This window comes from Lissotriton vulgaris, chromosome 11 (genome assembly GCF_964263255.1).
Source record: "Lissotriton vulgaris chromosome 11, aLisVul1.2, whole genome shotgun sequence".
NCBI classification, from domain to species: domain Eukaryota; kingdom Metazoa; phylum Chordata; class Amphibia; order Caudata; family Salamandridae; genus Lissotriton; species Lissotriton vulgaris.
Genome location: NC_141699.1, coordinates 1,089,478,750 through 1,089,495,930, shown reverse-complemented (window position 1 = coordinate 1,089,495,930; position 17,181 = coordinate 1,089,478,750). Strand labels below are relative to the sequence as shown.

General features: G+C 40.4%; 1 protein-coding gene across 1 annotated transcript in view; it reads right to left on the bottom strand.

Moving 5' to 3' along the window:
- LOC147684198 (mucin-4-like) overlaps positions 1-17,181 on the bottom strand; it is a 135,369-nt gene that overhangs the window by 53,028 nt on the left and 65,160 nt on the right. Inside the window, exons 12-15 of the mRNA XM_086942610.1 lie at positions 7,950-8,123; positions 7,354-7,455; positions 3,038-3,283; positions 919-1,053 (exon numbers count right to left, since the gene is read on the bottom strand). Of these exons, the coding sequence (XP_086798736.1) occupies positions 919-1,053; positions 3,038-3,283; positions 7,354-7,455; positions 7,950-8,123 (657 nt within the window). The remainder of the gene's footprint in view (positions 1-918; positions 1,054-3,037; positions 3,284-7,353; positions 7,456-7,949; positions 8,124-17,181) is intronic.

Genomic DNA, 17,181 nt, shown 5'->3' with positions numbered 1-17,181 from the left:
CCTTTTCCTTCGTTCGTTATTCTGCCGCGGTGCAGCTGTTTAGCGGAGGGGGCTGGGCCGCATCGGCCAACGGATGTGCGCAACACTACGGAGGCAGTGCTCGCGACAGCCGTTGGCCGACGAACGCCACAAAGGGGTTAAGTGTTCATTGTTTATATTTAAATAAATAAATATTTAAAGTTGTTCTCTTTTTTTCAACTGCTTCACTATCTTCACTCAACTCTTCCTATAGCCTTGAGGTCATAAGGGTTGTTTGTGTAGTCATATCTCCCATCATGTGCCCTCTCATTCTGGTATGGACTCTCTTTACGTTCTTCACATCCATTATGGAATCACACCTCTAAAAACCTTGCCTTGAAGCATTACTAGGTTATGCTAAATGGAGTAAAACACCTAAAAACACTTCGAAAGCCTGCAGTCCAGTCACAAAATCAAGGCATGCTAACCCAAGATATGCTTATTTACTTTAGGGGCTGGATGGCATTTTAATACTTCTGAAATATTTCTCAAGGCAAAACTTGAAATATGAGTAAAGGAGGAAACAAAAAGTTAGTGGATATATTATTGTTGCAGGATGGGAAATACAAAGGAAAGTTTCTGAACTCCAACCTACACATGTGCCCTATGTAGATAAGAACATGCACAGTACGCCATGTGTGAGACAGGTCAGTTACAACTCTCCTTTTCCAAAAAACTAAAGAAATCAGGGGCCAGATTGCCATAATTTTGGTCTTCTAAATACAGGAAGGGGCAATCCCACTGCTAAGTGATTAGATGAACTTGAAAATCCTGGTCTTCTCAATCAATAGTATTCCATGATAATAAAAAATGACTCCATGAGCCAGCTGTCCCACATCATGATAACACCCATTAGTTGCAAACCACTCTTCAACATGGAGCACAGTAAAAGGTTCTTACCCGTGAGGTTCAGGTCTGTGGATGTGTAGGGGATAAATTTGACTCCACTTCCAGTAGAGCTGTACGCCACTTCTACATGTTGTCCTATGTAAGTCGTGATTGAAGTGTTCCCCGTTATAACCGGCGGGAATGTATCTGAAACAGAGGACATTTACTCTCATGTGGCACTTTGTAGAGGCCCACACAGCCATACAGTATAGATTTCAGAAAATATGCTGTTTTGTGGAGGTGGCTGGTTTGAAGACCAAGGAATATATGCCAAGGACATACCATGCTTCATCAACAGAACATCTTCCAAAATTATTTTTTATCTTCCACAAACCATGTATGCACTCATGCATTTCAAGTAAATGCAATGTTTCCTCAACAAATCACAGTTCTACAATATGGAGCAGGAAATTAAGATATTGCAGGTGGGCACACAGTGGGCGAAGGCTGCAAATAACGGAGTACCAGTCGAGTGGCTCTCATTCAATTACTAAAATTAGATATCAGACTGTATTCCAAGAATCTACCATAAGTGTCCATGAGTATGATAATCACTGTGGCACTGATTTGCCTTCACTTTCAAGAACCGGTGGGGATGAAATGTGATCATCTCTATGAAAAGAGCAGCTTTGACTGACACATAATACTTACACTGGGGTTGCCTTAGATCTGGGCTTGCCCTTTAGAAACTGAATCATCACACCTAGACTTCATAGCTCAAAATTGAAGATTTTCGACAATCGCTAAAGTAGGTACATTGAACCAGTCGGCTATGAGAAGGCAGATTAATTTGCTCTGGAATTCTGGAAAATGGTATCTAGACCTTTTTAAGCACCTGCCAGTGGAGTAGAGTACTACTATACCATACTGAGGAGGTCTGTGGACTTCCGCTAATGGAATAGTTTTCAAACCACATCTATTGATAATCTTCAATTTATCAATGGTTTAAAATAAACTTAGGTATATTTTATTAAAAATATTTTGTTACAATAATTTTTTAATTAAAGATATTGTATTACAATATTTTATAATTAAAAAATACAGATGAACTATGCTCACATATTTTGTAACACTAAATTATATTGATTCATATTTTTTACTTTGTAAAGTAATTTAAGTTAACTTTATTTCCAATGGGGTTCCCTAGCTCTATTATTTTCTATGTGAGTGTGCGGGTGTTGCAGCACCAGTGGTTGGCCAGATTTTTAGAAGTAGCTTAGGCCACGATTTTTTTAAATAAGCAAAAACTAGCAAACTTACTCAAAAGAGTAAATTATTCAAATTAAGAAGTTACCTTTGTAAATCCTCCCGAAATTTCTCTGTTTGTACAGGAAGTGTAAGCATGGAAACTGAAGGGGTGCACGTTACCAGCAACAAAACTTTTTCCTGGCTTTTATCCTCAGAGATTATCTATGTAAGGACTATTTTCTATCATCTTCAGTAACTTGGCTTCTGCTGTACCATTTCTTGGAAAATGCCATGCTTCATAAGGTTGAATGCTATTATAAACAAATAATCCAGTTTGCAAAAAGTAAACATAGAGCCATTAATTCATTTATTTTTTATATTTCATAGATGAATGCCATATGAGAGGGATCCAAGCAGACATCTATGTGCCACTATATGGCAAGTAACTCCTTAAGGCCCAGACCTTTTCAAATTATATGCACCTGGAGGTACGTTATCCTGTATATGTAGTTGCCTTGCACCCAATTTCGAATTAAACCTCTGATTCCCAGCCTATTGTCTGCTCTTTAATCCAAGCTCCAGCTTTGCCCAATGACATTTGATAATCAAAGTGAATATCTAATACATTTCAGAGCCACATGTGGGTGCACATGTTGTTTTGTTGGACCATCACTGGTCAAAGCTCTGAGAATGTAGAAGACCAAAGCGAAGCAGTAATACCAGGGAAAAGGCCCAGTTATACCTGATTCTGAGAACTGATGACAAGGCTAACTTCATGAAAATGCCCTTTCCTCACACATAAACTAGCCTATAGGTAGATGACTCCTCCATAGTCACATGGGTACTTAAGATCCAATTCTCATTGGAAAACATCCACACTCCCTGAAGCATCCCTACAGCCCCACATAGTGCAGAAGAACCATGAATTTGGTTGCATACTTACTTAGTGTTTTGTTTGTGTACTCATAGGTAGTGGCGATGCGATGCGTTTGCGCACCGATTGCAGGATTTCCAGTGGTTAGGGTATCGTAGATGCATTCGACATTGCCACCACAAGCAGAAGACACCGCTGCGTATTCAGAGGCGTTCGCTGCCTTCAGGTCTTCCAAAAATACTGGGGTGAAGGTGCTTCTGCTCTGTGGTGTGGGTGGAACAGCAGAGGAAAACAGGCTGGTCCCAGTGACTTGCCCTGTGAAAGCAAGAGTGGAGATAAAACGTCACATAGTTTGTAGGGAAATATACCCTTTTAACTGGATATTTTAAAGCTATGTGCCAGTCCCCTGTAGTCCCAACTGAGTGCACTGGGGCAGGAGTTAGGACCAGTGGCATGCATGTGGCACAGCATTGCCATTTGTAGTTAAGGACCGGCTCTGTCTCATCAATGTCATGCAATGCTTAAGCAAAACTCTTACTAGACATACGATTCTCCATGAACTGTACTCTGGCCCTCAAAAAGGTGTGCAGGTGGAAGCCACAGTTAGCACCAGGAAAACCATCATGCACAGCCTGGTCACAAGTCAGCTGGACTACAGGAAGACCCTCTATGTCAGGATCATCAAACAAACTCACCAGAAGGCTGCAGACCATTCAGAACTCGGTGACTAGAACCACTTTCAACCACCCACACCACACTCGCATCACTCCACACCTGAAGGAGCTCCACTGGCTCCCCACTCACAAACAATCACAATGCAAACTCTTCAGCTGCACTTTCAAGTCCCTGCATATTAATGGTCCAGCATATCCAATTGCATCTGCTTTCACAAACCTTCCAGACACTTCTGCTTGTTGGGACTCCTGTTTGTGCAAAGCCCACACACATGGAAAACCAGATCGGGCTGTTGAGCCTTGCCCTATTTTGCACCTAAAGTATGGAAGGGCCTGCCCCTACACATAAGAGCCTTCTCCTCACTTCTTGAATTCCACAAGAAGCGGAAGACCTGGATTTCTGAAAAGTCCCACTAGGCCCTAGGTGTGCCTAGACTCACCCCTGCTGAGTGCCAGGGTACCTTTCTGGGTAATAGTGCGCTCTACAAGTCTGCATAACGTAACGGAACATAATATAACATAACATAACCTAATATAACTGGAGTCCAAAGTTACATCATATCATGGTGTGCTTTAAGTGCATATGAAGGATGTCTTTGTCTCTTACAGTATTGAAGGTGATGAATAAGAGGTATTTAATGAATAACATGAGAGGCCGTTACTAAGATATCTCCCTCTTTGTCCTTTGGCACAGCCACCAACTCTCTGTCCTGTCCTTCCTTCTTCTTTTTCTCCTTCTGTCCCTATCCTCATAATCTTTAGTTTTAATCTACACTTGTTCCATACTTTGTCTCTGCTTCTTCTGCATACATTGGCCACCCTGCTCACTTTGCAAGCATACAGATAACACCTTTAACTTTACAATAATAGTAATTTGTAAAGGGGAAGGGCTCTTTCAAATAAGCAAACCATCTGCAAAGGCACAAGTGTGGTATGCTCAATGTTGACCATGTCATTGGTAGCCTTGTGTTACACAAACAAAGTTATACAATAAAATGCATACTCTAATGTGTAAACCCATGAGTAGCCCTTGGCTCAAGTAAATACAACGGGCTTGATTGGTAATGACCATTGGGACCGATGGGGACACTGGTCTCTGGGTCCACAGCGATTACATGGGCCAGTAATGTGTCTAGTGTCATCATTTCATTATTTACGCATCATACATTAGCTCCAACAAGTGGAAGAACACTATATGGTAACACTACAATACAAAGTTGCACCTCAACCACGAGATGCCGTACATAGAACATTGGTATGCAGGTGGCACGTGGTTGAAATTACCTAGACACCACAACATTTTTCTTTACAACACATATATTTAGATAATGCAGATATTTACAATTTAAGGTATAGTCTAGGTGATTTGCCCAAAGAATTTGTATGTCAGGATATCAAAACGGAAACATCATCTGACCCAGATATTGCATCCTACATATCATTTACAAAAATATTGATGCATTGGGTGTAGATTTTCTGTGCTACAATTTGGTCTATGATCTTTTGGCCACAATATTTAAGATTTTCAATATTCCGCCAATAATATGAATTAAGGTACCATACTGGTCAAGATTACATTTCTTATTGTTAGATAAAAATGCATGATTACTAATGGCAGTTCTGGAATTGAAAGCTGGCAAGCTATTCACCAGACCAATGCTCATTAATATCGTATGTGAGATAACAGGAGATACAAAACAAATGGCAAACAGTCAGAGTAATGCACAATCCGAATTTGTGTCAGGTATTCTACTGAATATCGACCCTAAGAACTTCGACACAGAAGAAGATTGTGGACAAAATATCGAGGGACAAAATATTGAAAGGTAAGTGCATACAGGGAAGCACAGATTTACTATTCCTAACTTCAGCAATGTACCCTGTAGATATTTATGCCACCAAGTTAAGTACATGAGGAGGTAGTTGTGGAAAATCCATTCTTAATTACTAGTTGATATTTTGGATTCAATATTTTGGCCTCAATATTTGTATGCCTTGATATTCTAGATACGATATTCGGGCATCACCCATTTATGGATGCATCTGCCAGTCAAGATGTGCAGTGGGTAATGGTGCTTTTACTGGCGTACTTTACAGTATAAGCCAAAGACTTGCTTCATACAAAGGGAAGCACTGGCATACCTGCCCCAATGAGTGATTTGGAGATTATTAGGAAATGCAATGGAAGTACTCCATTGTTTTCTGAACCAGATGGGTGCGTGGTCCTTTTTAATTCCTGTCCCGTGAACCTAGAACTTATTATACACTGTTTTCATAAATACCTGGAGAGGAGCTTACTTTAAATTGCAAATAGTTTTGCATCTAGTTGTCATATCAAGTGTCACCAATAGTAGGCCTTTGGGTGACTGCAGAGCTAAGTAAAGTGCACACAACTGGAACTGCACTGGACGTAGGGGAAAACAAGAGATATGAGGCTATATCTGAACATCTGGGGCCATTCCTGAACATGTGATATACCTGAGGTAGTGAGGCCCTGAGCAATCAATGCAGGCTGTTTCTGAATATGTGAGTACTAGGCTACATATGAACCTGTTCGGCCATACCAGGACATGTGATATAAATGAAGATGTGAAACTATGAACAATCATTGCAGGCTGAATATATGAGGTTAAACGCGAACGTACAAGACTATACCTCAACATATTAGACAATGTGTGAGTATTAGATGTTGTACTTTATTGCAAGAACAATTGAGGTATGGTTCACCAGATAACATATGACTTTAGCTGTTGTATAAACTTTTTAGTTAGTTTATTGATCTGAGACATTTCTTCAGTGACATCTTTGCTGTGAAATGGTTTAGGTCACAGGTCATGCAAAGTCCCTTCCTGTGATTTGACTGAGTAAATCACATGTAATGGTTGAAAGGATGTAATTGATTTAGGGTTTGCAGTACTTCCATTGCTATACTAACTGTTTCTGTGTGGTTGAAATCTGGAGCAATCCTTGGAGCTCAGACAGCATGGCAAAACTCTCAGATTCCCACTTGTGACAGAACTAGATGTGAAGCAGGGAGACAGCCTAAATAGGAATTTCCAAAAAACAATTTGGGCCAAAAGTCTTGTAGTCTGAATGACTGATGTTCAGGTGAGAAGGTTTTCATTGTGCAGTTTTCCATCTCTTTAAAACCACCATGAATAATCTATGTTTCACAGGGAGCATTTCATGAGTGTGAGAAACAAATGGATGGAAGCAGCCAAGATGTGCCCTTTTTCCTGTAGTAAAGTTACAAAGCCTCACACCATCTCTTGAGTAAACATTCTTAGAGTCAATCTTTTAGTGAACTCGTTGGATCTCACGCACGACATGGAAACACTTACCACATAGGACCTAAACGAAGACAACATACTTCCAACCACATACCGTACACGGTGTAGCATGCTACCCATCTAGGCCAAGTCCTTCAACATGTGAGAAGTAAGCAATAAATACAATACAACAACAACTAAAGCAATCGTGGTGCACAAGGGCTTATGTATCTACTGTCTTCGCTTGACCCTAGTGCTGCATGAGAACACTGGAGCAAAGAGTTCACAGAGGGTTTGAGCTGTAGAATAGAGTTACACATCAGCAAGGTAGAGGGTTGGGGTGATATAAGGAGCACTCCTGCACATATGCAACCAGTCACAGGCCTCACACCACCCCATCATTTTACTTTGCAGATTTCCCATGCTAGCGGTATGGACTCACATGTCATTCCATAGTGAAATATTTCCTTTTCCGTGCTGCCAATGGAGATCGTTGTCCCATTCGGCATTGTAAAATCATCAGCGGTGTCGGAGTTCCACACTCCTGAAAGACAAGATGAATACATCAGCATCCGTGGGTATCAGCACTGAAATATTCCATCACTTTATAGGTTATACTACAATATATAACATAAGTACATAGACCCAGATTTTAATAAGGCAACAGCAGGCCTCTAGGGTCATCTCAATCCATGACCCTCAGTACATGACCCAGGTTTTCTCAACTTTTAAACTCCATGAGCTCAATTTGGACTTTTCCTTTTTTTTTAATTGATTGGCAAGTTTGTCCATCTTGTCCATGCTGGCATTCCAAGGTAGCTACCCTTTTGTCTTAAGACAACGCTTCTCCATGGCCATCCACTCTTTTCTTATAGCACTACCCAATCTGAACACTTCTTGTTTATCACCCCTCTCTCAACTTTATATCCCCCTTCCAGTCTAGGACTCCAAGGACTAATGACTCAGAGGTCACTCTGCGTCGCAAAACTTTTTCTGGTGTTGGCAATAGTCTTGGTAAAAGTGCAGTTCTGTCCTCACCCAACAGGCCACTGGTTCTGTTGATGAACTGGGTGGGGAGGCTCAAAATTGCATTCAGAATTCCAAGAGAAGTGGAAACTGATACAGACAGCTCCCCGTCGAATGTCGCCGTGACCGAGTTGCTCCCTTTGATCAAAAACATCCCTGTGTCGTTGTATATGTCTGCATCCATGTCTAGACAGCAAGAGAGAAATACAATAACTGTAGTTTTCAATACAATTTATCTTCATTGGATTTAGAAATACGTACACTAGTCAACAAGTCGAGTCAACTCCTGCACCTGAATGAATAACAATAGTCCTAAAAGAGTTTACATACACATCATAACAGCTTGTTTCATTGATGATATGGATATCGAGCCTACAAGCTCATCCTAGCCCTATTCAAGTCCAAAGACTAAGTCCCATCTTCGTAGTTGACCATATCACATGGTCTGGCACCTTCAAATGTTCATACGTAAGACCACTCAGCGTAGGAATATCTCCGCTCTGTAGTGCATCTTGCTTAAACATGGCACCACAGACTCTAAAACCTTTCGCCCATGCTCCTGAGATGGTTGTGGCCTCCCCAGTGTCTCAAACACAACTGTTTGTCATCTCTGAGGACTCACAATTTAGTGGGGAAGAAAAACCCTGTTTTTGCTCTGAGGTGGATGAAGGCTTTCCTTCCCACTTCTGCTTTTCCCACCATTTATCAGTGAGTGAAGTTCATCACATCTGGGAAAGCTAGGATATGTGATCCATTAAATGGAATCCTCTCTTTTTGTCTTAACTTTTCTTAGGACGTGTTCCCAGACTTGAATCACCATTGTGTCACTCAAGAATTGTAATTCACATCCCACCGGTTCTATGTGAATTTCCTCCATCTTCGACTTAACAACACAATAAAGTGGAATTAGAAGAAAGCCCACATTTAAAGTTTGAGAATCAACTGGGGAAGAGCTAGTTCTGAAAATCTCAAAATGAGTTGAACGATTATTGTAGGGACCATGGTACCCTCTTGTTCAGCACTGTGGTCAATGTAGGAACAATGTGATCTTGAGGCACATGGAAGGCAGACAGTGGAACAGCAGATACGTTTTCGATTATGCATTTAGGCCACAATACTATCATAGCAAATAGCAAACAAAACTAGTTGAACAAAAACATTAACCTAGACCCATGTGTATGTACCACAGGAGCAAGCTGTAGAGCCACATGGACAAGAGCATATTCAAAATATAAAAAAACAAGGTCCACATAGGTATCATTGCAGTAACCAAAACATCAGCTTAATGCAATACCTACTAATGTACTGCCATATGCAATTAATTACTATCCACATAAGGGAAGAAATTTACGTGTCCTATTGGAGTGACAAAGCCCTTAATGCTGGCTTAAGAATGGATGCCATAGATAACAGTTCACCAAAATGGCAGAGGTTATGGAAATGACATCACATCCTTTACACTTATTGATGCTCATTGAAGAGACATCATATGAACCTAAGCCCTCAATCTACCCAGGGAGCCCTTAACTATGATGACATGACATTAAATGACATTGCTGAAGGGTCTGATACATGCATGAGTACTACAACTCAGAAAGATGTGCATCTTAGAGACCACACATATTAGGGTGCTGACCTGATCTTTAAAAAGTGTTAAGCATAATACTGGTCCTGATTTGTAGTGAAAGAGTGAAGCGAGAGAGCCAGACCTCTATGTGGGTTTTGGGGTACCCCCATTTGCCATGCCTGTTCTCATACATCATGGGTGTACCCTAATTCCTTAAATTACATACAAGATGCAAGTGCAAGAATTTTGCAATTAATGCTGCTGTATGGTGCTGTTTAACTTTATGTTTAACACAATTAAGTCAGTATATCAGGACGAGTATTTTGTCATGGTGGCCCACCCCCATATGCCATGGTTGCCCTCCCATGGTTGACCTCCAAAGTGCGTATTCCCATATGTGCCCTAGATGCAGAAAAATATCTGCAGTTATGCCAGTATAGTATTTTGAAACAGGTGCCTGAAATGCCAAGAATTGCCTCTGGTGTGCTAGTGCCAGTATTTAGCCATTGTGCCTCCATTAAAATAAAAAAAATTCCTGCAGTTTACCAGGTCCAAAGGAAGAACAAGAGGCCTACCACCACACAAGTGAATTGATTCAGATTGGCACCCAAATTGCAGTTGCTGGGTTTTAAGCTTGGATTTACCAGCAGCAGAAAGTATGCACAAGATGCTGAACATGATAAAATCACCTGTTCAAAATGAGTACCATTATTGCACCTGCACTATTGCCCCTATTTTTAACAGTCTTTGGGGCATATTTACTAGGAAACTGTGGGAGCACGGCATTAACCCCTTCCATGCTGATGATGGCCCCCAGATTTGAATTATATCAGGATATTCATTCGTTTTTCTGAAAGATCAGATTAAAAAGTTCTTCCTGAATAGCAATCAACTGGAGGCTGATAACAGAATAGCTAATATAGTGTCCCTTCCCTCGACTTTTACACCAACTCTGGACCAAATAGGTCCCGAAACCGCGATATTTGAGAAAGTTGTGATGAATCGTTTAGAACAAGCCTTTCGATTCATTCCTAAACCAAAGTATAACATCACTAGAGAAGAATATACGTCGATGAATGAACTCAAAAACAACAAATCCATTGTTGTAAAAAGTAGCGATAAGGGGGGTGGGATCGTCCTTTTGGATTCCACCAGATATGAAACCAACATAATGAATATGCTAAATGATGCCTTCTTCTATAAAAGAATTAAACTAAATCCCACAGAAAGAATTATTAAAACGATACAGAAAATAACTATGAAAGCCCAAGAAATGGGCATCATCAATGAAAAAGAATATGCATTCCTGAATAAATCTGAAAAGAAAGTATCTTGCATATATGGTTTACCAAAGATCCATAAGAATGAGCTAGATCCCCCCTACCGACCTATCGTTTTGACGATAGGAACTCGTCTTGAAGCCGTCTCAAAATATCTGGACAAAATCCTACGTCCATTTATCCCCCTGACACCCTCCTATATCAAGGATATTGGAGACATAATTTCAAAAGTAGAGAACCTCCATTTTAATAAACACAGATATATTAGTCACTTTAGACATTGAATCGTTATACAGTAATATTCCACAGACTGAAGCCATTGATGCAACAATGTGGTTTATTGATGAATACAACATACCATGCTCTAAATCGTTTATCAAAGAATGCCTCTCTTTAACCCTGAAAGAAAACTTTTTTGAATTGGGAGACAATTTGTACCTACAAGTAAAGGGTGTAAGCTTGGGGGCTTCCATGGCACCATCGATAGCGAATATATATATGTCGCTTTTTGAATCTAAATTCATCCATAATGAAATTGCCCCCTTCTTTGTGTCTGTTTCCCATTCGTACCGATACATCGATGACATCTTTTTTGTATGGACCGATGGGGAACAGACTCTGGGAGATTTCTTAGCATGGCTGAACCTTACAGATACCAATCTACGCTTCACTGCCCACACAAGTAAATGTAGGGTTGAATTTCTGGATATTTACATCAGATTAAATATTGACGGGCATCTTGAAGTTGACCTGTATACAAAACCAACTGCTAGAAACACTCTATTACATTTCAAGAGTTACCACCCTAGATGCCAAAAAGACAGCATCCCCTTCTCCCAATTTCTCAGGGTGAGACGCAATTGTACTAATCTGAAAGATTTCGACACTCAATCAATTGAAATGAAGCAGAAGTTCTTGGAGCGAGGTTATCCACATCGCCTAGTAAGGGAAGCCAACAAAAGGGCACGGTTTTACGACCGTAACTCCTTATTAAATGCACAGAAACAGGAACAGGAACAAAAATTAGTCTGTATTACGAGACATTCAACTTTAGATGCCACTGTAAGACAGGTCATTAACTCAAACTGGCATCTCCTCAATGTAAACCAGACTGAAAATAAAATCGACAAACCTATGGTTGCCCATCGGCGAAACAGAAACCTTAAGGATCTTATAGTTCGATCACGTTTCACCAAATCCACAAACATTCGATATGTGCAAAAATCCATTGATGGCAGGAATGGGGTCAGAGGGACATCTCGCTGCGGCTCTTGCCAATCATGTGATTTGATCATTCCTGGTGAAACTATAACATTTAATGAGGTTACCATTCATATAAAGGAACTCTGCACCTGTAATACGTGGAATGTAGTCTATCTCATTGTATGCCCCTGCAATTTGGGCTATGTGGGTGAGACAGCACGCGCAATAAAGATTCGCTTGACTGAACATAGATCGGCAATCAAAACAAAGAAATTCATGGCACCGCTAGTTAGCCACTTTGTGGAATACAAGCACTCCCCCACAGAGGCAAAATGGTGTATTTTGGAGAAAATCCACACACCCGATGATAGAGGAGGAGAAAAAATCAGAAAGAAAAAAGAAGTCTATTGGCACCTTTAACCGAGGGTTGAATAATGAACCCCCATGCTATTACTTAAATTACTGTATATAGGAAATTCTGGTGAATTATATGACCTTTCTGCAATTATATGACTTTTTTGTAATCATATATGGTCTCTCCCCTTTCTTTTTCCTTTAATTCTCTTCCTAACCCCAGGGCTCTGTTCATCGATAAAAAACACGAAACATACAGTAATACTCATCGTGATCTACAGTATAAATTTTGGATATATCGGGCAAAACTTCAAAAAATTAATGGATTAATACGTAAGGCTTATTTGAAGGCTTCTTTGAAGCTACCAAGGATGAAGCAACCAATGATGTTATTTGTCATTGCAAGTGGCGTCAAGCTTATGTTTAAGAGACTGCGTATAAAGCATAAAGATCGTCTAAGTATAGGAGATGAATAAATAAATAAATGACATCTCTGGTCACAAGGTTGGTCTTCACGATGTGACCAATTTTGACATCGCTGTGTTCATATTGTATCAGGATTCACCCATCGTGTGCAACAGAATAACCTCTCACTTTAAGAGAGGGAGTTGCAATATTCTCCCACCAATTAGGAGCCTCGATATATATACGAATCGGTGACAAACTTGCAAACTCTTTCGCTTACCCGATTCACTCGACGCCATTGAAGACGCCGGTTTACAACTTTGGAACAAGGTATGTGCGTCGCGTTAGGATACTGTCTGCCGAAAGCAGGCTTCTATAATCCCGCTATTGTAAACTTGCTGAATGGATATAACTTGTGAATTTAAAGTTAAACACCTAAATGTGGCTTGAACGCTGTAATCTCCTCGTTAATGATACACCGCTGAGCCGCTTTATGAAAGTATCTTTTTCCGTTTATATTACGGGGCAATACTATTTACATATGGTTTTAAAGAAGGAGACGGTCCTCATGGATATCTCAATTGTAAAGCAACTCATATTATCCATATTACAAAAAGCATTCTTTTCCTTGGGCGCCCACTCACGTTTTTATTGAGCGCACGCCGATGCTGTAGAGCTCTGCGGTCTTTCCAATCGAACAGGAAAGTTTCACGTGAATGAACAGTGGTTATTGACTATCGCACCACTAAGAGGTAAAATACTGCTGCCCCGAGTTAAAAATCAGACCAACAAATGATGTTTAATTTGTAACTAAACATAGATATATTTATTAATTGCACCTTCAGAAAACCAAACTTATGAACCCGGCCGCCTGATCCGCATCTATGTGACCTTTTTCTTCCGAAAGTTGTACCGTATCTTCACGAAATAAAATACAATTTTTCAAGGTAAGAGTGTCCATTTTAGGGGCAAATGAAACCAAAAAACTCAAACATGGACAAATCGATATCCCTATTTTGACATTCTTGTTGCACATACTTTTTTCATAGAATGTTCTAATCAAGATGAGTCCCCATCACTAATGAAGGTTTGCGCATTCAAAAACAAGACATACGCCGTCTGATCATTTAAAGGTAAATCAGATAATATCCGATATCTACCTTAGCAGGACACCTGCTTAAATACGAAGAACTGATAGGTTTAATAATATTATTATTTCTTTTTGACAGCCAGCAAGGCTGCAGTATGCCCACATATGAGGATATTTGACGCAATCAATATACCTTCTGAAGTAGTGAATTTCTGTAAGGCATATAAAAGTTGAGAGCAGGTATGTCATAATGCTAATAAAACTGAATTGAATATGTGTAATTACGTTTTTTTTAAATTTAAACATAAAGGCCTTGTTGTTCATACTTCTCGATACTTTAACATACTCTAGGAACGTCTGCTGAATAGCATAACCACAATGAATTTACATTTGCATATCGACCCATGTATGTTCAGGGACATTTGTATAATTAAAAGATGGAAGAAAACATCCAACTAAAAAGCACTTCCTTGCTACAGGGTCCCATTTTAAGATCTCGTAAGACTAAAAAATAGCTTAAGGCAGATATCTCGCTACAAGTACTAATACGTTTTAACCTTTTTCTTCATCATTTTGTTTATTTTCAACTTTAATAGGTAATATCGAAATCCATGAACTCGAATTCCAATTGATCAATAATTCTTTTGTCTTATTGTTCTTAAGGGTAAGTAATCTCTGCTAAAATAGTAAAGTAGAAAAGTAGGGATAGCAGCCCAGGATAGATCTAGCAAAATAGATTTTCTAAATATAACCTATAGAATAACTGATAAGCTTAAATACATGAAAAGTATGACTCTTTGAGAAAATTTGTAAATTAGCGACCAAAGAATCCATTAGCTGAACAAGTACCTTCTCCTAAAGCTAAAATCAGTTAGGATATATGCACCAAGTACCTTCCATCTCTGCTGTCTGTATTTACGATTCCATCTTTTATATGTATGAATTTTCTATCCCACATGTTGATTCTGGTTCATACAGTTTTTTTATGTGTTTCCTTCGTCCTGATGAAGACCCTCATGCAAGGACTTCAATGATTCCTGCCTTACTTGGGGTCGAAACGTCGACACAATCCCCGGTTTAAGACACAGCCTTATTATGTATTATAAATTACTGATGTGAACTATGACCGTTTTGTTATATATATTTTCTATTGAATTTGTACAAACGTATGATATATACGCGATTTTATTGTCACTATTCCCTACCTACACCACCTTCACAACTTCACGACCTCCTTAACCCCCTGGGGCACTAATACAACCACAATGTTTGAAATTATAAGTGTTGATTTATCCTATAATGTGAATAAAACATTATAGATGCATTTTTGTTCATTTGATTTTATTAATTGTTTTTGATATTGTACTCTCCTCCGTAACTGGGACCCCGTTCCTCTTAATGCTGATACTACCCAGGTCCCAGTGACTTTATTGGGTCAACCCCTTGTTTTGATACTCTCGGCAAGCAGGCCACTGATATTTGGAATGTCCTCAGCAACAGGGTGCTGGACCTCCTCTTCCTTACGGAAAACTGATTCAACTCCAGGTCGGCACAAAACAGCGCTGCTACCAACGGGCTACAAGATCATACATGAGAACCTTCTTCACAAACCAGGAGGAGGACTTGCAATCATCCATAAGGACATCATCAAAAGCTCTACATCCACAGACATCATCACCTGCTTCATGGAACACACACACTTCAGGCTACGAACGTAAGACAGATTCACCCTGAAAGGCACTATTGCATATTGACCACCAGGACGGCAAATCCAATTCAGCAGCCTCTTCAAAGACTTTATCCTCCATTCACCATCAGCTTCTAGGACTTTGTGCTACTGTGTGATCACAACTTCTAACTTGAGGACCCAACCCTACTCGAAAGCACGAATGGCATCAGAATCACCCAGCTCATCAAAGACCCTGTACACATCACAGAATATACTCTGGATCCAATGTTCACCAACAGTAACTGGATCATACACAACTATGCCTCACCACTCACATGGACTGACCACTCCATCATACACTTCCAAATCACCTCACCTCTAGTCAACACACCCACCATTGCCAACCTAGTCAGCCGGCACTGGAGCAAAGTAACAGAGGTAGATGGGCTCAAGGCCCTCGAAACAGAGTAGCCCAACACCAATAACAACCTCCAAAAGGATATCACTAACTTCAGTGAATGGATCAAGTACTGCACAGACTCCCTCGCACCCATCAAAAGCAACTAATGAAGAAGAACCAACAAACAAGCCTGCTGGAATAGAGAGGACACCAACTACTGACTCTAACCAAAAAAATAGCAGTCTATGGGCACGTAAAGGCACGCTCCAGCAGTTGCAAGGAGGTCATCTCAATCACCATATAAATCCCCATAACAAGGATGCAGCCAACTCTATCACCCCATCACAGGAAATCAGCAACAACTTATCAAACTTCTTCCCAGCAAAAAAACAAGGATCAACAGCAAGTTCAAAACAACAGCCAGACCCCAAAGATCTCATCACCATCTTGGCCACCAGCAACTGAGATGAACACCTGACTGAATGGAAAGAGTCACAGAAGAAGACACTGCAGCAATCATGCAAATGGTACACTCCGAGGTCCCAATGGACCGATGCCTCTACCACATCCACAACATGGGAGGACAAGCAATCAGCAGCACCCTCACCCATATCGTCCACAACTTCATCAATTCCATACCTTCACAGAATACTGAAAGCACGCAGCAGTCAACACCGTCCTAAAAAAAACATCTGTCAACCCCAGCACCCTGTACAACGTCCAACCCATATCTGGGATCCCATACCCAGCAAATGTATTGGAAAAGGCTATTAAAAACTCACCAGCCACCTTGAGCTCCACAATCTCCTGGACCACACCTAATCAGGACTTCATAGCAACCACAGAACCAAATAGCACTCAATGTTGCCACAGACAACATCCACACCACATTGGACCATGGAGAAACCACAGTCCTCATCTTACTCAACATCTCTGCAGTCTTCAAATCAGTCTCCCGCCACAAACTTTTGAAAAGACTGCATGACATATGCATCCAAGGACCAGCCCTCAACTGGATAGGCTCCTTCATCACAGGAAGAACACAGCGACTTAGACTACCATTGAAAACATAGGAATCCCAGAATCTGATCTGCGGAGTCACCCAGGGTTCATTTCTCAGTCCCAACCTGTTCAACATCTTCATGACTTTGCTAGCCAACAATATTAGATCCCAAGTCATTACAATCATATCCTATGCCGATGACACACAACTCATCCAATCTCTGACTGACAAGCCCACCACCTCTGGAACCAACTTCTCCAAATGTATGATCAA